Source organism: Bos grunniens, chromosome 16 (genome assembly GCF_055505025.1).
Source record: "Bos grunniens cultivar Pamir isolate PY7600 chromosome 16, Bosgru_T2T1.0, whole genome shotgun sequence".
NCBI lineage: Eukaryota > Metazoa > Chordata > Mammalia > Artiodactyla > Bovidae > Bos > Bos grunniens.
In genome coordinates, this window is record NC_141180.1 from 29,986,881 (window position 1) to 30,010,893 (window position 24,013).

The 24,013-nt window shown below is 59.5% G+C and overlaps 2 protein-coding genes across 8 annotated transcripts; one reads left to right on the forward strand and one right to left on the reverse strand.

Moving 5' to 3' along the window:
• Positions 1-849: 849 nt before the first annotated feature.
• LOC147356481 (ATPase family AAA domain-containing protein 3) lies at positions 850-17,296 on the forward strand. 6 transcript variants are annotated; one of them, XM_086343990.1, is made up of 17 exons: positions 850-1,138; positions 1,745-1,859; positions 4,289-4,449; positions 5,113-5,214; positions 5,329-5,388; positions 5,856-5,925; positions 6,117-6,282; positions 6,448-6,517; positions 6,836-6,991; positions 7,466-7,522; positions 7,666-7,791; positions 7,968-8,092; positions 8,361-8,412; positions 8,703-8,773; positions 9,467-9,634; positions 10,763-10,871; positions 16,470-17,296. In XM_086343990.1, exons 3-17 carry the CDS (start codon positions 4,405-4,407, stop codon positions 16,617-16,619), a joined length of 1,527 nt encoding a protein of 508 aa, XP_086200116.1. In that variant the 5' UTR covers positions 850-1,138; positions 1,745-1,859; positions 4,289-4,404; the 3' UTR covers positions 16,620-17,296. The 6 variants fall into 6 exon arrangements, 5 of the variants coding, with proteins under 5 accessions (XP_086200116.1, XP_086200119.1, XP_086200115.1 ...); XM_086343993.1 differs by having other exon boundaries at positions 4,373-4,449; positions 5,825-5,925; XM_086343989.1 differs by having other exon boundaries at positions 4,373-4,449.
• Positions 17,297-17,361: 65 nt separating this feature from the next.
• TMEM240 (transmembrane protein 240) lies at positions 17,362-23,540 on the reverse strand. 2 transcript variants are annotated; one of them, XM_086344011.1, is made up of 4 exons: positions 22,992-23,320; positions 22,661-22,767; positions 18,235-18,443; positions 17,362-18,079 (listed from the first exon to the last, which is right to left on the reverse strand). In XM_086344011.1, exons 1-4 carry the CDS (start codon positions 23,046-23,048, stop codon positions 17,931-17,933), a joined length of 522 nt encoding a protein of 173 aa, XP_086200137.1. In that variant the 5' UTR covers positions 23,049-23,320; the 3' UTR covers positions 17,362-17,930. The 2 variants fall into 2 exon arrangements, 1 of the variants encoding a protein (XP_086200137.1); XR_015143315.1 differs by lacking the exon at positions 17,362-18,079 and adding an exon at positions 20,196-20,380 and having other exon boundaries at positions 18,307-18,443; positions 22,992-23,540.
• Positions 23,541-24,013: the final 473 nt, after the last annotated feature.

Consider the following 24,013-nt stretch of genomic DNA (forward strand, 5'->3'; position numbering starts at 1 on the left):
GATTCCCTCTGGAGAAGGAAACGGCAACCCACTCCAGTATTCTTGCCTGGAAAATCCCATGGACAGAGGAGCCTGGAAGGGTACACAGTCCATGGGATCGCAAAGAGTCGGACAGGACTGAGCATGAACACACCCTCGCATGTACGTCCCCTCTGTTGAGAGCCACTGCGCTGAGACGCTGAAGAGGAGGTTTGGGAGAGCCCTTCATCCTACTGACGGTTGCTGGAGATTGGCCAGGGCCGCGCTTCCGCCCTTCCATCATTTCAACACCGAGACCCAACAAGCAACAGGCCCAGCACTTCCCGCGCCGCCCGGCCCATGAGCCGGCCCGCTTTGCGCTGGACACACCCAACCCGCTCTCTGCCATCCTAGGGAGCCGCTCAGCCAGCGGCGCCGGCACCTACTCTCTGCCCCGGTCCTGCGACCCATCGCTCGCCGCGGGCCGGTTCCTCCCCCGCTGACCGAGCGCCTGTGGAGGACTCTTGCTCCCGCGGCCGCTCCCTCGTTCGGGACCCAAAAGCCTTCCGCTCCAGCACCAGCATCTCTGCTGCCCCCGGGGCCGGAACTCTGGAGGCCCATAGCAACTGGGCCAGCGTCATTGCCACGCTGACGTATTCAAGGGGGCGCACGCGCCCAGCTCCTCAATTTTGTCCCTGATCGGCGCCTGTCACCTGGTACCTCGCCCCGCCCCTCCGACGGCCTGCCCTCTGTGCCTGCCTCTACAATCGCGGCTGAGACACCATGATGTCACGACCCTCGTAGCCAATCCGAGGGTCGCATGGGGCACGGGACCCTCACACGCCTCCATTGCCAGGGAGGAAGGGCCGCTGTTGCGCCTGCGCAGTCTTTGCCGCCGGCTCGAGGCGCGTGGAACCCGCTGTGAGTCCCGCGAGTCCATTGGGCTGCAAGTTCCCGCGGCGGCGGCGCTTGTGGACCATGTCCTGGCTCTTCGGCATCAAGGGTTCCAAGGGCGAAGGCACGGGGCCACCTCTGCCCCTGCCGCCCGTACAGCCCGGAGGCGAAGGCAGCGGGGACGGCGGCGCGGGGGACCGGCCGGGGCCCAAGGACAAATGGAGCAACTTCGACCCGACGGGCCTGGAGCGTGCGGCCAAGGCGGCGAGAGAGCTGGAGCACTCGCGTGAGTGCGGCGGGTGGGCGCGGGCAGGGCGACCGGGCGGGGCGCTCGCGGGCAAGTGGTCTGAGCGATCGAGCAGCAAGTGGTGGTCGGGGGAGGAAACCAGCCTTAAGCGATAAGCCCGCCGGAGCCACCCTGCGTGCAGGGGAAGTTCGGGATGCCCTGACCTTCTGGCATCTTCCCAGCTGCCACGCATTCTTCACGTGGGGAAACCAGTGCCGAGTAGACTCAGAGGGTACGGGCAGCAGGTGGCGGAACTGCACCCTGGTCTCCAGTTACGGCCTCTTTCCGCCTCCACGTGGGACGGCCAAGGCAGGCCAGGTTGGGGATCCGTCTGTGCTAGTTGCTGGCAGTTTTCCGTTTGAGTAGGGAGATGGGTTTGAGTGTCCTAGGCTTTAAAGAAAATGCATCAGGCTTTCACTTATTGTTGGAGAACGTTAGCATTCGAATAGGTGAGGTCTGTAAGCAACAAATAAGGCCGGCCCAGGGCAGCAGATGACCTTCTTGGCTCCTACCCTCAAGGCATCAGCCCTTGACTGCACCTTCACTAAGCCCACGTATTTTCTCCCAACCTTCTTTTCTTCTGCGGATTTGACGATGTCTCAAAAGTCTGGAATATAGCACATGCTGAGAAGATGTTAGTTGGAAGAATACAGCGACTTTCAAACTTTTAAGCAGAGGTGCTGTTTTCTTACCACCCCATGCTGCAGCCTTGTAAGCAGAGGTGAGCAGAATCTTCCTATCCAGGGGTGGCCTGGCACTTTGTGGCTTAGTCTCTGCTCTTCCACCGGGGCCACAAGAACACCCCGCGCAAAGGTCTCCTGCCTGCCTGGTTCTCCGATCCTGGGAGGAACGTTGTGGATATTTAGGCCTGGGCCCAGGGCAGCCTGTTTCCTTAGACCTACCTGGAACACTCCCTACCTCTGAGTGGGTGTAGAGTGTAATAGATGGATTAAGTTTGCAAGATAATAGAAGACAGGCTTGCAGAGGGGCTTGAGAGACAATGACCAGGCTTCAAGACACCTCAGTGATCATAGACTTTTGACATGAGGTCTAATTTCTTAGGTTTGTGTGTGGTGGGGGGTTGGGGGGAGTACACCCTCATTTCTTAGGTGTGTGTGTGGGGGGAGTTCGCCCTTATTTCTTAGGGGTGTGTGTGGGGTGGGGTATGTGTGTGCGCACACATGTGATGGGGGGGCTTCACCCATTTCCTGTCCTCCCTTGGGGAATCTGAAGCCTGACTCTTGGCCCCTCGCACTCACACAGTTGTACAGGCCAGTGTGAATAGCCTGTGGTGTGTCTCAGGGTAGCAGTCGAGGGAACTCCCTGACTTCCTGTCTGCTCATGCCTGTGAGCTGCTCCCAGGTCTCCTGCACTGGCTGCCCCAGAACATGCTCCACTTGGGTCCGCAGGGCCTTGGCCTCTGCTCTCCCACCTCCCACAGTCAGCATTTCCTGCAGAGCTTCCGCCTGCCACCACTTAGAGGCATTGTCTCCTCATCCGTCTCCATGTCTCGTGATGCTGTCCCAGGTGTGAACCCTACTTCATTTTGTTCTTGCCTTCCTTCCTGGCTTCTCTGCTGGTCAGTGGGAGAGGTGTCACCCTGAGCTGCCTGTCCCCTCTGTCCCCAAACCCTCCTCCCCAGGGTGCCTCAGGCCCCTCAGCCCCTCCCCAGGCCTGTCTTCTGGAGATGCTTCCAGTTCCCAGCCAGAGGCCTGCCCTGGTTGGCCTGGGCTCACTCTTGTTCACTCATTGCTCTCCTATGCGAACCGAAGATACCCTCAGCTGCCCCTCACAGCCTGGCCACTGTCTGTGTCCCTTGGGGCCTAGCCTGATGCTGTTGGTTCCCCAGGGCTCCTCAGTCCTCCTTGGACGCCAGAGCAGCCCATTTGGCCTTAAGCTGTGTGCTCCACGTGTTTATAGCATTTTGGGAAGAGTAACTTGCCTGTGGTGGGTGCAGTTGATGCTGGGCCCGTCTCCTGGTGCGGGACGATGTGAGGTGACAGTCGTCATTCTCAGCACTGAGCCCAAAGCTTGTGATTAGCAGGGCTCCTGGGTGCCAGGCCCTGCACTAAGCAGTTTACCTGCTTTCAGATCATGAACTCCTTATTGCCAAATTCAAATTCAGCCATCTCACTCCACGAGTCAGGGGAGGGAGCGCCCGCTTTGCTTGCAGGCTGTGACCAAGCCTGGCTGCCATAGGTCACAGCTTGAGTAAACAAGCCAGCTGCAGGTCCTCCCTAAGCTCTGAAGCCAGACCGAGTGCCTCAGCTGACAATTGAGCCCCATGCTGGGAGCCGGCAGCCCCAGGGGTTATGTTCTAATCAGTGGCGTGTGGGCTGCAACTTGGGGGTGACAGGTCCTGGGATCTGCAGCCTACCTTGAAGGCCTCAAAAAATAAGACAGATGTGGCAGACAGAAGGGTGGACGTGTGGTCCGCAACCTAGGAATGTGGTAGCATCAGAGAGGTGGGCCCACGGGGTCCCCAGCTTCTCTCTGTGCTGTTATGCGTTAGAAGGTTTTTGTGGTAAAGCGTGGACTCTACACTGATGACAGAACTGTGTTACCAGGGGTCTCTTAGGCCCCATGCAAAGGTTTTTTAGAAAGGACAGTAAAAAAAATAAATAAAAAAAAAAAAAGGAGAGTGCTGGGGTCCGTTCTTTTCTAGAACATCCTTGTATTGCCACATATTTCCACATGTGTCCCCTTATGAAGAGCACACAGCTGGAAGATGTTAATTACACACATGTTTCTAACAGATGGCCTGTGAAGACATTTATAACGTCAGCCTGCAAGCGTTGCCTTCTTTCTGGTTTAATCCGCCTTTGCTTCTTTCTTACTCAGGCCCTCAGCTGCCTGTGCTCAGTTGTAGAATAGTAACAGGTATCAAAGGCTCAAGAGAAACATTCACACTTGAAAAATAAATGACGGTATAACCACAGGCTTGACTCTCCTGCTGTCGGTGGACGAGCAGTGGACAGCCTCTCTGCTGGAGCCCTCTGGGGTGTGACAGTCCCCTGGGGGCAGACCCCACATGTGGGTTTTCTGTTGGGGGTGGAATAGACAAAAGTGACAAGATGGGGCAGTGGTCTTCTTAGTGGGGGCCTCTGAGCAAATCTGACCAGGAACCAGCGTGGCCACGCGTGCTTTCAGGTTGAGGCTGTGGTGTCCTTGAGCGCCCCTAGCCCGGGTGAACGCTTGCCTGGTGTCCTGATGCCTGCACGCCCCTCCCCCCAGGACACGCCAAGGAGGCGCTGAGTCTGGCTCAGATGCAGGAGCAGACACTTCAGCTGGAGCATCAAGCCAAGCTCAAGGTGGGTGAGGGTGGGCGCTGGGGGGCTGTGGAGAGGACCCGGGCAGAAAGGAGAGGACACAGGCAGTGGGTGCAAGGTGGGTGCTAGGGGTTGGGGGATGGAGAGGACGGGGTGATCGGTGAGGGTGGGTGCTGGGGGAGGGTGAGAGAACACAGGCAGGCGATGGGCGCGGGGTGGGTGCCCAGGCACCTCCTCAGGGTTGAGGGAAATGGGCATCAGCACAGGTGTGTGGCCTGAGGTCTGCACAGAACCTTCTGGAAGGCAGGTGTGGGTGAGGAGTCTGGTTTCTCAGAGGGGAGCCCCACCCTCACACTGAGCACATAGTGAGCAAATGTGGAAAAGGCCCTGCTCTATGCTCCACCTGGGTTGTTGTAAAGTGAATCAGGAAGTGAGCAGCTAGCACAAGCACATGTCGGGGGGCTGGCACCCAGGAGACTCTCTGGCTACTTTGGCACCGGCCCAGTCCATTCTCCTGGCTTCTCTTTGCCTGTGGGTCTGGGTCCTCCCGGGCCTTGGTGCAGTTGCAGCTGAGCACCTACAGGCCTATGGGGGTGTGGAACAGGCCACATCACTGTCTGGCCCCTTCGGAGGGCCCTCAGAGGGGGAACGGGGGGCAGGAGGTCTGACTAGGCCCTGGCTCACAGCAGCTGGTGTGTCCTGCAGGAGTACGAGGCCGCAGTGGAGCAGCTGAAGGGCGATCAGATCCGAGTGCAGGCTGAGGAGAGGAGGAAGACCCTGAGTGAGGAGACGCGGCAGCACCAGGCTGTAAGAGAGCGGGGCCGGGGAGGGGTGCTCATCAGGGACAGCGCCTGTGGGGGCCCGGCCTAGACCTTAGTTCCTGAGGCTGGGGTATGTTCACATCGCCCTCTCCCTCCCTAGAGGGCCCAGTACCAGGACAAGCTGGCCCGGCAGCGCTACGAGGACCAGCTAAAGCAGCAGGTGAGCACTGCCTGGCCACTCATCTTCCCCAAGGGGGCATGGGGGCCAGAGTCTGGGATCCTCTTGTCAGCAAGCACTGGGTTGAGGGGCGGGAAAAGGAGGGTTCCAACCGAGCTGCCCTGAGGGTCTCCCAAGTGGGACTTGACTGACGAGTGAGTTTGTAGGGGGCATTCAAACATCGAGCCTGTTGGCATTTTAGCTTCTAAATTCAACAGTTCGGCAAAAGGCCCATTTCATGAGGACAGCCGTAGGTCAGGGCCACCCCGAGGCTGAGCTGAGCGGGGGGCCAGGGTTCCTTCCTGCCTTAGGCTGTGCAGCCTGCAGGCCCCAGGGTAACCGTCCCCAGGAGCTTGGAGCCCTAGGAGTGGTGGGGGTGTCTCCAAGGCCAGAGCAGCTAACCTGTTGGTGTGATGTTGCCTGTTTCCTAATCTCGAAGCCCTTCCCTTCCCTTTGTGGCTCCTTCTCAGCAACTTCTCAACGAGGAAAACTTACGGAAGCAAGAGGAATCTGTGCAGAAACAGGAGGCCCTGCGGCGAGGTAGGGCCCTGACCTGGGAGCTCTTGGCCACGGGTCACGCCCTTGCTTTAGGCCTTTCACTCCCCAGGCAGCATCAGGGGTGGGCACGCTGAGACCCTGGGGGTAGAGGGCACCCTGGCTTGCTTGTCCTCTGTAGCAGCCCTGGGTGGGGGCCATGGGCTGAGCACCACCCCTGCCCCCTCCCCGGGCAGCCACCGTGGAGCGGGAGATGGAGCTGCGGCACAAGAATGAGATGCTGCGGGTGGAGGCCGAGGCGCGCGCCCGGGCCAAGGCCGAGCGCGAGAACGCTGATATCATCCGAGAGCAGATCCGCCTGAAGGCCGCTGAGCACCGCCAGACCATCCTAGAGTCCATCAGGTGAGGCCCCGCATGGCAGGCTTCTGCTGGCCCCTTTCCTACGTGGGTGCCCTACTCCTCCCCTGACTGGTCCTTCTGCAGTGCCCCTCGGGGCTGACCTAGGGGCCTCCAGCCACGTGGCACATGGCCTGATGCCTTCTGGGTCATGCCACTGCTCCCCTGCAGGACAGCAGGCACCCTGTTTGGTGAAGGGTTCCGTGCCTTTGTGACAGACTGGGACAAAGTGACAGCCACGGTAAGCGCCTTTGCCTTCTTCCCTGGGGTACTTTCACATGTCAGGGGCTCTGCAAGCCACTGGGGGTTGGCGCCTATGCTGAGTGCTCACCCCTCCCCCTACCAGAAAGGCACAAGTGACTTGGCCTTTGGGTTTGGGGCACTTCAAACGACTCAGCATCAACCTTGGTGGGGCTGGGGGGAGGGCATGGGGGATGCCAAATGCCCGTTTCATCTCCCCGGTGCCAGCCCTTTGGTGCACCGGTGCTGGTGGGCCTGGCAAGACTCCAGGGAGCCAGGGGATGGGATGGACACCACCTGCCTCCTCTGTCCGCTCCAGGTGGCCGGGCTGACGCTGCTGGCTGTTGGGATCTATTCCGCCAAGAACGCCACGTCCGTAGCAGGGCGGTACGTTGAGGCCCGGCTGGGGAAGCCGTCCCTGGTGCGGGAGACATCTCGCATCACGGTGCTGGAGGCGCTGAGGCACCCCATACAGGTAACCACAGGTCTTGGGGGCAAACACCCAACAGCCCCTTCCTCCTCTTCTGTCCAGATGCCACCCTCCTTCTGTGTGCTGACTTGCATTGCCTCCTTGATGCTGCCCCTTGGGCCCTGTGATGTCAGCACTGGGGGACTCTCACCCTGGTCCACTCGGTCTCTCTGGGGGTCTGTCGGGGTGGCCATCCTCTTGAGTGGACTGCCCCCCTGCTTGTTTATGAACTCCTGGGGCTGTGGTGAGCCGTCCTCCTGGAAGAGAAGGCATTGGAGGCAGCCTAGGGTCGACTCCTTCCCTTGAGGGGAGCCAGGCTTCCCCTGCGTCTTGTGGGCTGTGCTGTGAGGTCAGCGCTGGAGGTCAGCTTTGCGGACGGTCTCCCCCGCCGGCCTTGTCCAGGAAAGCTGCTCGCATGCGTTCTGGTGTGACTGTGCCATGAGCTTCGCTGACCCTCCCTACCCTCCCCTTACCCTGCAGATCAGCAGGCGCCTCCTCAGTAAACCTCAGGACGCGTTGGAGGGTGTTGTCCTCAGCGTAAGTGGGGCTGCCCAACCTCCCAGGAGTTGGTTTGCTGGCTCAGCCCAGCTGGGGAGAGTGGCCTCTTGTGCCAGCCCAGGCCCTAAGGAGGGACGGACTGGACAGCAGAGCGCCCCCCAAACCGCTATGTCCCCTGGCAGCCCAGCCTGGAGGCTCGCGTGCGGGACATTGCCATCGCCACAAGGAACACCAAGAAGAACAAAAGTCTGTACCGAAATGTTCTGATGTATGGGCCACCCGGTACGGGCAAAACGCTGTTTGCCAAGGTGAGGGCACAGGTGGGACTGGGCGTGGTGGGGACTCACCTGCCTGGGACACGTGCCCCTGTCCAGCTCTGCAGGCCAGGTGTCTCCACACACACGTGATCCGGCCCTGGTGGCCAGGAGAAGTGGGGTGGAGGGTAGGTGGAGCAGCCCTTAAAGCCCCTTCCCCAAACGCCCAGAAACTGGCGCTGCACTCCGGTATGGACTACGCCATCATGACGGGCGGGGATGTGGCCCCCATGGGGCGGGACGGCGTGACGGCCATGCACAAGGTCTTCGACTGGGCCAGCACCAGCCGGCGAGGGTGAGCCGGGGCTCCTGCTGGGAAAGGGGTCGGTACTTTCCCCACAGCCTGTCCCTGAGGTCCAAGGGCCTCTCAGTGTCGGTGACTTATCAGTGTTTAAGATGAGGGCTCACCAGCCAATCTCTAGTTACTTGCCCCAATGCTGGCACTGGACACGTCCTGATCGGTAGCCAGGCTCTGGGTCCCAGAGGCCACTGGGGACAGTGCAAAGTGTGGGGTTTCCGCTGGGCTGTGCCCTGCCTGCCCTCACGTGGCCCTGCCCTCACAGCCTCCTGCTCTTCGTGGACGAAGCGGACGCCTTTCTCAGGAAGCGAGCGACTGTAAGTGTCTAGAGGCCCCATTTGTCCTGAACTGGGTTGGCTGCTGGGGAGTGGGCAGGTGGTGGCCTGGGCCACATCTACACTTATGGGAAGGTTGTTGGGAGCCTGCTCCACAACCACACTTTGTTCATACATTTCGTTTGAAAAGTGGAAGTTTAGCATCTTTTCAAAGCTAAGCTTCATTCAGTCTTTGAGCTTAGATCTGTGAAGGTCCTTCCATGTTTCTGTCCTGGATGAGGGGGGCCTGACTGTTTGCATGGCTGCTTACAGCCTGACCCTTCTCTGTGCAGGAGAAGATCAGTGAGGACCTCAGGGCCACCCTGAACGCCTTCCTGCACCGCACGGGCCAGCACAGCAGCAAGTGAGAAGGGGTGGCCAGCAGCCTTGCCTCAGCTCACGGGGCTGCTGTGGGGTGGCCTGCCCACATGACCAGACAGCCTCCTGTGTCTTCCCTCCGTGCAGTGGGATGGCCATTTGGGCACTGGGGGACATTTGTGGGTGCCCCTGAGACATGCTGTAGGCTGAAGCCAAGCCCAGTGGCATGTTCGTCCACAGGCCACTGCCCTTGGCACCTCTCTCTGCCCCTGAGAGGCATTGTTGGGCCACCACACCGTCAGGTGACCCTGGGTCGGGCTGGCCCTTCTGGGTTCCTAGTCTTGTACTCTGCATGGGCAGGACCCTTCCAGCCCTCTGCCTGCTGCACCTGTTGCCCATGGAGAGCCCAGCCTAGCTGCTGGGAGGCCTGTTGACTTCCTCCTGGGTTGTTGCCTCTGCTGAGCTGAGTGCCAGGCCTTGGGACCCTGCACTTGATTGGGGAGGGGCAGGGGTCTGTCTCCATCCTGGGTCCCCGGGTCCCTGCCCTTCCTGCACGTGGAGGCTTCACGGCCCTCCCCCCAGGCTGGGCCATCAGTCAAGAGAAGCGGGAAATTGGGGCAAGACAGGGAGGGCAGGTGGTAGAGGGTGATGCCAGTCTCCCTGGTTTTGTGGGCTGAGAAGCTGCCCAGTAGACCCTGCTGGACGGCAGCCCCCGTCTCTTGCCGTGTGTCGGCTGCAGGTTCATGCTGGTCCTGGCCAGCAACCAGCCCGAGCAATTCGACTGGGCCATCAACGACCGCATCGATGAGATGGTCAGCTTTGAGCTGCCGCAGCGGGAGGAGCGGGAGCGCCTGGTGAGAATGTATTTTGACAAGTATGTTCTTAAACCGGCTACAGAAGGAAAGCAGTAAGTGTCCTGCCACCACGGCGCCCCTTGCCTGTCATGTTGGTCCCTCCCCCCAGTGCCCACATGGGCACTAATCCTAACCCTGCCCCTGGGGTTTCACCACGGGGTCCTGACCACCCATCATTGGAGGTTCTGCCCTCCTATCCTGTCCACCCATTGATCTCCTGCCTCCATCCTGCCTTCAAACCCCTCAGATCCAGTCCACACTTGGGTCCTGGTAGTGAGGGGCCATGACAGCCCACTTCTGGACTCTTTGAGCCTTGCTCTGGGCCCCTCACTGCACACACTGGGGCCCACTGGCTGGGGTAACCCTCCTTGCTCGTCCAGGACCCCCCCGGCCCCGACTGCTGTGCTTTCAGGAGCGCTCCAGATAAGCCTGCTCTATTTGTATCCCTCCCTGGGGACCGGATCTCAGCCCCACTGACCTGGATCCGCCTGGCACAGCTGAGCCATCTTCTGTGCTCAGGCAGACTTTGCCAGTCCTTTGCCACCTGTCCCCTGAGTTCTCTTTCCTGGGCCTCTTTCCCCTCTTGCCCCAGCTGATCCCAGTCCCCTTAAGCTCCTGAAGGCACATCCTGACCCAGCAGCAGCCCGGGCACTGTACGCAACCTGAGGAGCTGAGGCTTTTCACAAGAGTTTGAGTGGTCTCTCTCGGGCTTTCAGTCAAGCCCGATGGGGCGAGATCTGCATGCAAAGGGGTCAGGAGTGTTAGCTGCTGTGTGCAGCGGGGGTTCAGGGGGAGAGCACATGGCCCCCAGCCCCCTGGCCAGCGGTGGGGCTGGGAGCAGACTGGGATCTCCCCCTGCCTGTTCCTGCATGTCCTGAACAGCCCCTCAGCTGCCCCTGAGCACAGCTTGTGCCCCTCATCCTTACACGGCCCCCACTGGGGCTCCGTCTTGGGCTCCCCAGGGAAGGGACATGCCCAGGAGGGGAGGAGGTGGAAGGATCACACCTGTGGACATTGGTCAGGGTGTGCCTCATTACAGCAAGGGGCTTGGACGCTCTTCCCTGGGGTTTCCCAGCGCAGGCTCCACCCTGGCCTCCATTAGTAGAAGCCAGGCCCTCACTAGCCTCTGGTCGTTTGTGGGTCTTGTGGGCGCCCAGGCATCACTCGGAAACTCCTCACAGGCGCTTGAAGCTGGCCCAGTTTGACTATGGAAAGAAGTGCTCGGAGATTGCGCAGCTGACAGAGGGCATGTCAGGCCGGGAGATCTCTCAGCTCGCTGTGGCGTGGCAGGTGAGCTGAGACATACCCTGCAGGGCAGAGCCCAGCTGAGCCAGGGACCCTCGGAGTGGTTGGAAGGCGGTTGGGCTGGTTCCTGAGCGCCCACTGGGGTGTTTCTGAAGGGTTTCTGGACAGCTGTGACATGACTGCCTACTTCCCTGCCATCACAGTCCTGGGGCCCCTGCAAGGTGGGGAATGAGCCAGGGCCCTCTGCAGCTTCGCATTTTCTGGCCTCCCTGTTGTCGTTCTGGTCCACATCAAAAGGGGCCCTCTAGATCAGTGGCATGTCCTGTGGCCAACATGTTCACTTCCCAGGAACCACTGGGCTTTGTCTCCAGCCAGGGCCCAGGACAGTCGGTACAGGTGATGGCAGATGGTGCAGAGTCTGGGGCCACAGCCTGGGAGGGCATGGCGCTTCCCAGGAGTTGTCTGTGGGCACAGGACAAAACTGACCTGACGGGATTTCCTTCTGGGCTCCTTGCAGAAGCCCACAGCCTTTAGGATGATCTGCAGGGTAATGAAGGCGGTGGGTGTCCTGGCTTTCAGGACAGGTTTGTGGTGTCACAAGGGCCTGGGGGCAGCGGGATGGTGGCTCTGGGCACACAGGTCAGAGTGGCCCTGGTCAGTCCTGACACCAGGCTTTCCTCTGAGGCATCCCGGTGGCAGCTCCCCGCGTGTGGGGAGGGAAGCAGCCATTTAGCACGTTTCTCCATTGTCCTTGCTGGGTGGAGTGTGCTGAGTGAGTTGTGTCTGTGGCCACATGACAGCCTGGCCACTGTCAGCTGAGCATGAACGCATCTTTTATGAAATTAGGGGACATCTGTTGAATTTGAACATCCTCGTCCAGATACACGAGTGTGTTAGTCAGGATGAACTAGGTTGTGCTGTAACAAACAGCCCCAGATCTCAAACCCCACTGCGGGAGTCAGGGGCTCTTCCCCATGCTGGCCTCAGTCAGGAAGCAGGCCTCACAAGGTTGGCTATTTCCGTGACCAGCAAAGTGGCCAACAACCCAGGCGGCCGGGACAAAACGCACAGCCAGGGCTTGAACAAGTGTCACCTCATGGTTCTGGAGGCTGGATGTCCTGCCTCAGGGTGCCAGTGAGGGGGTTCCTGTTGCTATGAGGGCCCGCTTCCTGGCTGCCACCCAGCAGCATCCTTGCCACTTGCTCACGCACAGCCCTGCAGGAGTAGGGTGCCATTCTGTGACCCTACCTGACCTGACCCGCCTGTTTCCAAGGGCAGCCATGCTGGGGTTAGCACTTCAGTGTGACCTGGGGGAGGACAAACAGGTGGTCCCAGCAGCAGGGGTCCTGGTGCACCTCCTCTCCCTGCTTCTCTTCCCAGTTCTTTGAGGAGGCCATGAGACAGGCCTGCATGTACTCTCGGGTGAGGAGCTGAGGGTCAGGAGACCCGGCGCAAGCGCGGGAGGCTGGAGCCTGCAGGGAGCTCTCCCTGTGTATCCAGTCCCTGGTCAGGTGTGCACAGGGTGTGCCTGGTACTCATCACCACTTCCAACACCACTTCCCGCAACCCCCAGAATGCCATGGGGATTCCATCGCCTTGGACAGGACATGTTGGCATCACTCTTTCAAGTTTGCTCCCCTTGTGGCCCCAGGTGCTTGGGGCTGGGCTGTGGCGACTTCTGACCACCCTACCACTCTCTCCGGCCGGGCAGCCCAGGCACCCGGCATCTACTTCCCGCTTGCTGGTATCGTGGGCTCTGTTGCAGCTGCCGCCCTGTGCCATGGTGTGACGGTCAGGTCTATGCTTCTCACCATCCTACAGTTCGTCATCCATCATGGGAACCTGAACTTTTTAACATAAAATTCATCTTGACCATTTTTAAGTGCACAGCTCAGTGGCATTGAGCACATTCGTGTTGTTGTACACTGTCCCCACCATCATCTCCAGGACTTTATCTTCCCAGACTGAAGCTCTGTCTCCATTAAACACTTGCTGCCATGCCTGCCGCCCACCGCCAGCCCCCACTCCCCTACTTGCTGTCTCTGAGAGTCTTGACTCTTCCAGGGACCTGTGAGGAATCATACCGGCATTGTCTTCTTAAAACTGGCTTCCTCACTGAGCACAGTGCCCTTGAGGTTCATCCGTGTTGTAACAGGTGTCATTGTCCTCGTCAGGCAGCCTGACACCCTGGAGTGCAATGGACATACCTCATGCACCTCTCTGGCTGCAAGTGGACACTTGTGTTGTTTCTATATATTTTAGATATTAACCATTTATCAGACACATGGTTTGCAAATATTTTCCCCCTCTTCTGTGGGTTGCCTTTTTTTACTCTCTTGGTAGTGTCTTGCTTCTGCTGCTAGGTCGCTTTAGTAGTATCTGACTCTGCGACCCTGTGGACTGTAGCCCGCCAGGCTCCTCATCCATGGGATTTTGCAAGCATGAATACTGAAGTGGATTGCCATGCCCTCCTGTAAGGGATCTTGCCGACTCAGGGATCAAATCTGTGTTTCTTGGGTCTCCTGCATTGGCAGGCAGGTTCTTTATCACTAGAGCCACCAGTGTCCTTTGAAGCACAAAAGATTTTAATTTTTATGAAGCTGAATTTTCCTATTTTTTTTCTTTTGTCGCCTGCTTTTAGTGTCACAGACAAGTCATTGCTAAATCCAGTGTCTGAAAGCTTCTCCCCTAAGTTTATTTCTACCAGTTTTAAAGTTTGGAGTTTTCCCAGCACCACTTGTTGGAAAGGCAGTCATTTCCCCAGCGCGTGGTCTCGGCCCCCTTCTTGGAGGTCACTGACAGTATACGTGAGGGTTTGTGTCTGGGCGCTCTGTTCTGTTCTGTTGGGCTATGTCTGTCTTAGTGCCAGTACCACTGTCCTTTAGGTTTTAAAATGAGGAAATGTGAGAATTCTGAGGTTCATGACTGTTTTGGCTACTTGGGGGCCTTTGAAATTGCATATGAATTTTAGGGTGGATTTTTTTTTTAATTTATGCAAAAAATCATCATTGAAATTTTGATAGGGATTGCACTGAATCTGTGGATTGCTTTGGGTAGTATTGGAATTCCAGCTAAATACTTCCTGGATGAGGAATCAAACCACTGTCCCTTGTATTGCGAAACAGATTCTTAACCAATGGACTACCAGGGAAGCCCCTATTTTCTTGCTTTCTTTTCCAGTTGTTTAGTGTTACTATAGAGACCCAAGTGGTTTTGTGTGTTACTTCTGTATCCAGCAACTTTGTTGAGTTTATTACTTTTAAGAATTTTGGGGGGATCTTTAGGGTTTACTGTATGTAATAAGATCACATCATCTACAGACAATTTTACTTCTTCCTTTCCGATCTGATGTCTTTTATTTCTTTTTCTTGTCTAATTGATCTGTCTACAATTTCTAGTGCTATGTTGACCTGAAGTGCTGAAAGTGGGCATCCTTGCCTTGATCCTAGTTTTAGTGGAAAAGCTTTCAGTCTTTTACCATTGAGATGACTTTTGCTGTGAGTTTTTCTTATATGGCCTCTATTAGAATGAAGACATTTTCTTATATTCCTGGTCTATTATTGGTTTGTCATGCCTTATGGCTTGCAGGATCTTTTTCTCCCCTGAGCACATATACCAGGACCCTTGGCAGTGGAAGTGTAGAGTCCTCACCACTGGACCACCAGGGAATTCCCCCTAGTTTATTGTTTTTGTCAAGAAAGGGTATTGGATTTTGCCAACATTTTTTCTCATTAACTGAAACGCTCATGTGGTTTTTGTCCATTTTGTTAATTATTTGCCTAGGTCAGTTTTCCCTAGGTGAGCCATCCTTGCACTCCAGGAATAAATCCCATTTGGTTGTGATGTATAGCCATGTCAGTGTGCTACTGAGTTTGGTTTGTTAGTATTTTGTTGAGGGTTTTACATCAGTATTCACAGAGGATCTGGATCTATGGTTTACATGTGGTGTTTTGTCTGGTTTTGGAAGAGTTTGAGCAACATTGGTGTTAGTTCTCCTTTAAGGTTTTGTGTGTTTTTTTTGTAATGAACTTCTAAATTTTTGAATAAGTCCAAGTTCACAGGAAGGTCACAAGGCCAGCACAGCCCCCACTACACTCTGAATGTCTCACCACATCCCTCAATTCCACTTTAGATTTGATCTCACCCAGAACCCGCCCAGATGCCCATGATATTCCATCCTGCTGTCTCAGGCTCCTCAGGGGGCGCTGTTCTGAGCATGATCCTCACGGTTCGAGGAATGCTATAGAGCGTCCCTCCTTTGGTCAGTCTGGTGTCTCTGACTGGGATTGTGGGACTGTGGAGGAGACCCTAAAGGCGAGGTACCCATCTGGTCATGGCACATTGGGGCATCAGACATCCACACAACATCACAGGGATGTTGGCCTGGATCCCCTGGTTACATGGTGGCTGCCTGGCTTCTCCATGGTGACGTCACTGCATACCTCTACCCGCCCCTTCCCACCATTGGATCCCCTCTGGCTGCCGCCACCCAGCCTGCCTCCTCTGCCATTCTCATGTGTACCTCGCAGGAGGCTGCAGGGGCAGCCCCTCTGTCCTTGGCCTGGCTTGGGTGCTGAGGACAGCCGTGTCCCAAGGCTGGGGCCACCTGGGTAAGCACAGTGACTGGTCATCTCAGACAGTGGGAGCTTGCTCCCAATGCCCTAACGTGGCTGAACCTCCTCAGGGAGCTGGAGAGAAACAGCCAGCCTGGCTTGAGCCCCCTGCTTGGTGGACACTTGAGTGCTATCCTCAGGATAGGCACATGTCAGAGCCACTTGATGGGTGACTGGGAACAGAAGGGATGCTGGGTCATCTGGGTGGCATGTGGCCTGGCCAGAGGACCTGCTTTGGCAGCTGCAGTGCTGTGGACCACACTGGGACCTGACTAGCAGAACTCTGGTTCCCCAAGCCACGTGCCAAGGCTGGGGTATGGGGAATGCAGTGCTGCCCACAGCAGCCCCACAGTTCTGGGAAGCACTGTGTGAGGACAGTTGGGGGCCTGTGAGGGGCAGGTCCCAGTGGACTGTGCCCCATTTGACCCCTGGAGGGCTTTGCTTCCCTTTAGTGTCAGGCCTGTGGTGGTTCTGATGACCATGGCCTGGGCCTGAGGGGAGCTTGGTTATCCACAGAGCAAGGCCTGCAGTTGAGGGGTGGGGCTCCCTCCTGAAAGTAGTCCTCTGGGTTTCTATTTGTAGAAAGTCATTGAGAAACTTAGTGGAGCAGGCAGAACCACGGAATTGAGGGGTGGCGGCCACACTGGGCTGCAGATCTGCCTGTGAGCACGTGTGTGTGGCACACTCAAGTGCATAGGGAGTCAAGGCGTGTGCCTTTGGCATTTCTGTCTGAATATGTGTCCTGCTGAGAGGCCAGGCCCCTCCTGAGTCTGAGCACAGGCCCAAGGGAGCACCCTGGCCTTTGCTCCTGCCTGCCCTGCCTGCAAGAGGGCTTTGGGTTCTGTGGGGTGGGGGGGTCTCTCCAAGGTTGGGGATAAGCAGCAGCAGCAAGGATGGGGCTGGCCTACAGGCTGAGTGGTTCCTGGTGACTGGTGGGCCCTGACCAGTCACCTGGGAGCCACAGGCCTGGCCCCTTCCCTGTGCGGGCAGCCCCTCTGGTGGCCTGAGTCAGTACCCTTTTCTTCGCCAGGCCATGGCATATGCCTCTGAGGACGGGGTCCTCACTGAGGCCATGATGGACGCCCGGGTTCAGGATGCCATCCAGCAACACAGGCAGAAGATGCAGTGGCTGAAGGCAGAGGGGAGCCAGCCGCCAACCCTGCGCACACAAGCTGAGTGAGCTGGCCTAGACTCCCAGGCACACTGGCCAGGTGGCTTCAGCAAGAAGAAACACCGAGGTGCCCAATCTCCTGGCAGTTTTCATCTTCCTCTGTCAGGGGCGAGGCAGTGTCAAAGGCCTCTGCTAGGGACCAGCTGCTGCTTAAGACCTGGGCATCTTTGAGGCAGGGTTGGTTCCTCTGCCCCCCACCTCCAGGCTGGTGCTTGCTGGGGCCACCCCCAGGACACCCTGGGAGATATGTCCCCTGGCCAAGCCCAGATGGGGAGAAGGCACCATTCCCCATGCCCAGGGGCAGCAGCCAGGCTAGCAGCACTGCATCCCAGCAGGTGCTGGCTGCTTCAGCTGTGAACAGCAGTGGCGGCCTGGCCAAGGGAGGGGACCTGACTTTGCCGAGTCCCACCCAGGACCAGAACAACAGCCGTGAGCTGTTCTGCCATGAGCAGAGCTGGTCCCTGTGCAGCCCAATGAGGGTGCCCACCACTCTCTTCCAGAGGGGTGTGCCCCTCAGGTCTGTGGAACCTAGGGTTCGGGAACTAGCCCACCAAGATCTCATGGCCAAGGATGTCCAGCACAGGGGTACTGGCTAGCCCACAGAAGCCACAGCTCTCCCTGACTGGAGTTGGTGTCTTTTTAATCCAGAATCTAATTAAAAAAAAAAAAAAAACTGGCAAATATCACCAAGTGTCTGTCTCATTCCTGCCGTGGGGGTCCCGGGGTCAGAGGTGAAAGAAGAGGCAGAGGCTGGAGCTTTCTGGAGAATTTACTGACCAGCAGGGGTGGGAGTCACAGTGAGGCGCCCGACCGGGGATGCCCTGGGCAGGGTGGCCGCACTTGCCACAGCAGGGTTCGGGGGCCTTATTGCTGGGCCGGGGCCTACCCCGGGCCCCTGCCCCACGCCCCTACTGCGGGCCCTGCGAACGCACACGCCTCATGCACGTGCTCCCGTGTGCAGACGTGGGCGCACCGGGGTCCCACCCCTTCCCTGCCGCGCCTGGCTCCCGGCCGCGTTCCCCTCCAGCAGAGATGGCTCCAGCTCCGGGAACCAGACACATGGACGGAGAGACAGACGCAGGCGCACAGGAGGCCTCCAGCTTCAAGCGGCAGACGTGGTCCCAGGCTGGGCACGCGGCCCCGCCTCCGTCCCAGGTACCGCCGCCCCCGCCCCACCCCGACCCCCTTTATAAAAATAAGAGGAGACAGCACCTTCCGCCGGACGCGCCCGACGGCCTTGGGCGCCCTGGCCCAGGCTGGCCGTCCAGTCCCGTGAGCGTGGGCGCGGTGGCCGGCGGCCCCGCGAGTCCTGCGCGCGGCTCAGAGGTGCCGCGGGCTCGGGTGGCCGTTGTGGTAGAGTTTCTGCTTCACGTGCACCATGTTCCCGGCCGCCTCCTCGAACGGCCTGTGTGGCCGCCGGCCCAGCTCCCGCAGGCTGCACAACTTGGGCAGCCAGGTCCACGAACCGTCTGCGGGACGCGGGGCGCGGTCAGGGGGCGGGCGTGGTGAGTGGGGCTCGGGTGGGCGGGGCTTGGGCTCGGGAAGGGGACTGTGGGCGGGGCTCGGGTGGGGCGTAGCCCCGGCACGGACCGAGCTCTGCCAACGTGCCCGCGCCCGCACTCACCGTAGCGCCGGCCGGCCCTCCAGGCGCGCACGGCGCAGTGCAGGACGCCGTCCATCCACACCAGGAACCAGCTGATGCAGAAGCCGAGTAGCAGCCCCAACATTAGATCGATCTCCTGCTTGGTGACGTTGTCTGTCACGAAGTAATTCTCGGAGGCGTCCACCACAGACTGGTCCCCGTCGTACGGGATCACGTAGTGGACGTGGTGCCTGGGGGCGGCAGGGCGGGCTGGCACCTGTCCCGCGGGGCGGGCGGGGACCCCGCAGTAAGCCGCACCCGTTCACCTGCTGGGATCTTTGAAGCAGCCCTTGTGGGGAGCTGAGGTCGGAAGGGGCCACCGTAATCGCCTGGGACCCAGGTCACTGATGGGTCCCAGGCGGGAGGCTGCCCTGCCCAGTGGGTGGGAGTGTGCGAGGTCGGAGGTTAGCGTGAAGTTCAGTTGCCCGTACGCATACCCTCCTCCCTTCTCCCCCCAGCCCCAGGCTCAGAGGCAACCCCTACAAGGTCACAGGCACACAGCACAGGTAAAGGCGTTTCAGGGTGAGAGCCCAGGCAGGGTATCCCAGCCCAGTGAGAGTCACAGCCCACCTGTGGGCCTGGCTCCTGGTCACTGCCCCCCTGGCCTCTCCCTCCCAACCCTGCAGTCAGCCTGCCCTGTCCTCCAAGGAAAGCCACAAGTGATGAGCCTGCCTTGGGCGTCTGGTCCCCTTTGGCTCCCCATCCCTCGCAGGAACCTCCCCTGCCCCCACTGTCTGTGCTGGAGGCCCAAGGGCACCCCTGGACCTGCCCCACACAGGTCCCTGATCCTGGCATGGGAGCCGTAAACGACCTCCTAGACGACCACGGCCCCTGGCATCCCAGCACCCACCAAGGCTCGGCCGTTCCCCTCAGCCTCCCCTCCCTTGACAGTCCAATCTGAGGCCACTGACCCCTCCAGGCCCTCTCCTGCCTCTGACGGCCACAACGAACTTTCCCCACAAAGCTCTCTCCAGCCTGCCCAGATCCTCTCTTCCTCCAGGAAGCCCTCTGGGCCTAGCAATCCTAGGGATCCTAGGCGAGGTGGCCCTGCCCAGGAGACCAGTACCCAGGACACCAGACTCTGAATTCCAGGTCCTCCACTCTCGCAAGAGAGCTGGAGAAAAGGAGCTGTTGGTCTTGGGTGCCCGTTGCACCCTGAACCCCTAGTCACCCTCACCAGCTGTGGCCCCTCCTCTGGCCCTGAAGGGTCACTGCCACCCTGGGGTCCTCCTGCCTGGTTCTCTTCCTAGTGAGCCTCTCAACTGGCTTCTTCAACCCTCCACCCCCACCAAGTCCCCACCTTCCCCACAACGTCTGCTCCAAGCTCCAGCTGCCTACATGGCATCTCCACGTGGGATCTACAGACACCTCAAACTTGCACCTAAAAATAGCTCCTCCCTCCCCAAGCCCGCTTCTCCCCATCCTCCCTTCAATTACACGTTGACTCCTCTGCCTGTCTCCAGCTAAGAGTCCCTGCCCCCACCTCACAACTGGATATGCTCCATGCCCCCTCCCCTGCAGAGGACCTTCTCAAAAACGGTAAACCCCACAGGTCATCCCTGACCACAGACCCCTACAGCTCCTCCCTCACAGACACCCCCTGAGCCAGCAGGAATCACCCAGCTCCTTCCTCCCAGTGAGGATGGCAGCCCCTTTTCACACCCCTCTGCTACCCCTGGGGATTCCTGGGGCCCATCCCCCTCAGCTAGTCTGGAGTGTGACCAGGCCTGGTGGCGGTGGGGGTCGGGGGGTGCACCTTGGCCGCCACAGCCCCATGAGCAGACCCAGCTTATTTGGCAAGGACTGTCTGACACATGGCAGCCATAGCTCATGTGATCACATTTCACCAATAGCTCTCATTGGTCATCAGTGAGAGATGGAGAATTCTTGACTGCCCAGTGTGTAGCCATGGCCAGCCCCCAGGAGAGGATGCCCTTAGTCACCTGTTCGCAGTCCCATCGCCCTGACCAGGCCAGGCCTTCCGGCAGCTGAGAACACTGAGCCCCGCCTCCTGCGTTCCTGCCTCCTGGGCCCCCATAGGGAAGGTCATCCTCGGGACCACCACTTCCCACCCATGGACAGGGCAGGAAACTTGAAGATGGGGTTGCCAAGGAAGCCAGAAATGCCCCTGCAAGTAAGACGAGGGCAAGCCCCAATTTTACCTGGGGGCCTGGGACCTCCAAGGGATCGAAGGTCATGACCTGTGCCCCCATCGTTGGTCTGGCATCTGCCATTCATCCCCTGCCCCTTGCCCTCCTCCTTCCTCCAAGTCAGGCAGACCCTGGGGGGCAGGTGGGGGTTCAGGTCACCCATGTGCACACGTATTTCTGTGATGTGTACATACATGTGTCCTGCCTGGGCCACGCATGTTGCATGTGTCTACCTGAGGTTGGACGCATGTTGTGTATACACGCCAGCCACATGCACAGGACCCAGCGTGTATACCATGAATTCGGCCCATGAGCTCCACACGTGTGCAAGGGCACACGCGCCTGGGGCCGAGCATGGTGCGTGTCACATGGAGATGCACATGCACTGGGCTTGCACACAGCCCTCCTCTGTGGGCCCCATGGCATATGCATGGTGAGCGCCCACAGACAGCCTATTGGCACGCACGCTCCACAGCATTTATACACGTGTCCTCTGCATAAAATTCTCCATACTGGCATGTGGAAGGCACAAGTGTGTGTGCACTTTCTCTGCACATGGGGTGTACACACAGGTAGACTCCATTGTGGCAGTGCATGTACATGGTTTGTACACAGAGGTCTCATGTGCAAGCCTGTGCCCTGCAGACATTCACCACGCCCACAGGGCGAACACGGTGCTGTATATTGTTACACACATGTACTGCGCATACACATACATGTTGTCAGTGTACAAGAATAGTTTGTACACTGAATTTTATATTCTGTATGCGGCAGTGCATACAAAGCACACACACATGAACACATACACACGTGGAAACACTCAACGCTACAGTTGGGTGACTCTCGTGTTGTTTGTGTCTAAACTGCACATGGGCCTCGCTGCAGCTTGCACTCTATGGGGATTTCTTTTATACCATCCATGTGTACTCTGGACATTACATATGATGCATACACACAACCTGAGCAAATACACACTGAAAACACATCCTGTCTGCCCAGATGGGCCCGTGGTGTGATGTTCTGGCACATATGTGCTGGTCACACTACCACAGCCCTCACATGGAAAATAGGCCTTATAAATGTCGATGGAGCCGAAGCTTGGGCGAGTGCCGTGCACACCTCCGGTGTCCGGGAGGGTCTGGGACCCTGCTCACACTCCAGTCCACATTGGCCCAGTTAGCGTGGAGCTGACCTGCCATTCTTCGGCCTTGGAGTGTGTGCTTGGGGCAGGAATACAGGGACCTCAGGGGGTGTGGCCACCCAGCCGACACTCAAGATGATTCTTGGCCAGCGCACAGCACACGTGAGGGCCATTTACACACCTGTCTCCACCTGCCCTGACGCCCGTGTTCTGCTTCAATACCCGGTCTGCACACACAGGCGTGTAGCATGTTTAGTGAGGCATGAAACTGATCTCACACACATACCCCTAGCTCAGTATGTGTGCACACATCCCTGGAGCAGAAGTGCAGGGCAGGGTCAAGAACACAAGTTCCCTACAGGCCACACAGCCTCGGGCGAGTCCGTCTGCTCAGCCTCTGTCCACTCTCACGGCCCCAGCGTGTGGGCTTCCTGCAGGGCTGAGGGACTGCTGTGTGTGCGCACATGTATATGCACAGACGGTACACACATGCGCGTCTCATGAGAAGATGTTTATTTCATACATGGACATACAAACATGCATGGCCAGGAAGACTCCATCACTACATGTGCACAGAATGGGGGGGGGGTGTCACAAAGTGGGCACAGGGGCCTGGGTGCTCCCCTCCCTCTGCTTGACCTTGAGCAGACTCCATCCCCGGCCTCAGTTCCTCCTGGACAACCAAAGGGGGTGGGCAGATGCCCCTCAAGGGAGGCCTTGCCCACCTTGACCTTCTGCTCCTCCCCCTAACTGGCTCCCAGGAAAGTTCAGGGAAAGAGCTGGGGGCCCCGGGAGAAGGAGGGTGTCCTCTGTGGGCAGGAGCCCTCCCAGGACACCAGGCTGGGCGGCTGCTCTCCTGGCCTCTAGGCCTTGGACTAGTTCTGCCCATCACCCTGCAGGCCCTTTCTCTAAAGGCCATATGGGAGGGGGTCCTCTCCCCTCCCGGAACACCCTGTGCAGATGGAGCCTGACGGGTCCTTCCCCCACCCAGCCTGGCAGAGCCTCGGCAGCGCCCACCAGCCTAGCCCAGCTGGGCCCTGCAGCCCGGCCTGCGTGGGGCTCGCCACTTCCACCGACATGTGTGATCACGCGTGTGCCCCTCTGGGCGCAGACTCACCGGCCACAGTTGCAGTGGCAGACGCGGTCCTCGCCCCGCAGGTGCGGGAGGATGTAGTTGTGGAATCGGTCCAGCAGCGCGTTCATGTCCATCAAGCACGCGATGGCCTGGAAGAGCCCATGACCGGTCAGCGCCGAGAAGCGAGCAGCTGGGCCGGGGACCCCAGGCCGGGGCCGGCGCAATGGGGACGGGGAAACGCAGGGCAGCTGGGGATGGGGGAGCGCAGGCCGCGCGGGCCCGTAAACAAGGCGCAGGAGGGGGAGGCGGTGCGCGGGCGCGGGAGGCGGGAGCGGGTGCGGGGAGCGGGCGCGCGGGAAGCCCCTCCGCTCACCATCACGATCGACGCCCCCAGAATCATGAAGATCATGGTGTTCGCGCTCATGGACATCGGGCGGGGCCGGGCCGGGCCGGAGCGCCGCCCCCCGGCCCCGGCGCCCCCCCGGCCCCGGCCCGATGCTGAGCCCCCGCCGCCTCCGCAGAGGTCAGCCCGCCGCGCACCCACCGCTGCTTGCCGGGGAGGAGGCGCGGGGCCGGTGCGGGGCAGGGGACGCGGCACTCCTGGGGTCCTCGGCCGCCCGGCCCGCGCGCTCGCCGCGCCCGCCGCGCTCCGCTCCGCCCTCGGCCCTGCCTCCCGCCCTGCGCGCGGCGCGGCTCCGGCCCCCTCCCCCTGCGGCCTCCCCCGCGCCCGCCTCCCGGGAGGGACCTCGCCGCCCGCGGCCGCCCGCCCCCGAGACGCCGGCCGGACCCCTCCCCGGGGGCCGCAGGGCCCGCTCGCCCCCATGTGGCCAGGGCCGGCCCTGGCTGCCAGCCCAGAGCCCCGGGACCGCGGGCCGCGTCCCGTCCCGACCCGCCAGGGCTATCCTGGAGAGGCCCGGGCTTCCTTCCGCTCTCCTCCCCACTTCTCAGCTGGAGGCCCCTCCTCCCCGCAGCCCGGGGTCGCGGGGTAAGGGGCTGCGGACCGGCTGGTCGGCACCCAGCCACTATGGCAAGAGGCTGCCTTTAGTGGAGGGGCTGCAGGGCGGCTGCCAGCTAGATCACTCCAGAGCCATCCGAGCCCAGAAAAGGCCAAAGAATCCCCCGTTGCGGGGGTCAGGGCCAGCCTCAGCTTCAGCTGTCCTTAGGGGTCGACCTGGAAGGTCGGAGGCCTGATCTGGCTGCCCCATGATGCTGGGGGTTGGGGAGGGGGCCCTGGGCCAACCTGTCATCTGCAGCCCAGGGACAGCACTGCCTACGCAGGACCACTCCCCCCGCCCAACTCCCTGCCCAGCTTCCTGCAGGGACTTAAGGTTTTCCACTGCTGCAGAAATCAGGAGGGCTCACCAGACAGTGGTCCCAGCTCCCGGGGCAGGGGCT

What these genes read in the sequence shown, in the direction of transcription:
- LOC147356481 (XM_086343988.1), top strand. Translation starts at nt 937, where the DNA reads ATGTCCTGGCTCTTCGGCATCAAGGGTTCCAAGGGCGAAGGCACGGGG. An exon ending in ACCATCCTAGAGTCCATCAG is followed by an intron (nt 6,283 to 6,447) that starts GTGAGGCCCCGC and finishes GCTCCCCTGCAG; the next exon opens with GACAGCAGGCACCCTGTTTG. An exon ending in TGGAGGGTGTTGTCCTCAGC is followed by an intron (nt 7,523 to 7,665) that starts GTAAGTGGGGCT and finishes GTCCCCTGGCAG; the next exon opens with CCCAGCCTGGAGGCTCGCGT.
- TMEM240 (XM_086344011.1), bottom strand. Translation starts at nt 23,048, where the DNA reads ATGTCCATGAGCGCGAACACCATGATCTTCATGATTCTGGGGGCGTCG. An exon ending in TGGGGGCGTCGATCGTGATG is followed by an intron (nt 22,768 to 22,991) that starts GTGAGCGGAGGG and finishes GGGCTCTTCCAG; the next exon opens with GCCATCGCGTGCTTGATGGA. An exon ending in GAGGGCCGGCCGGCGCTACG is followed by an intron (nt 18,080 to 18,234) that starts GTGAGTGCGGGC and finishes CGCGTCCCGCAG; the next exon opens with ACGGTTCGTGGACCTGGCTG.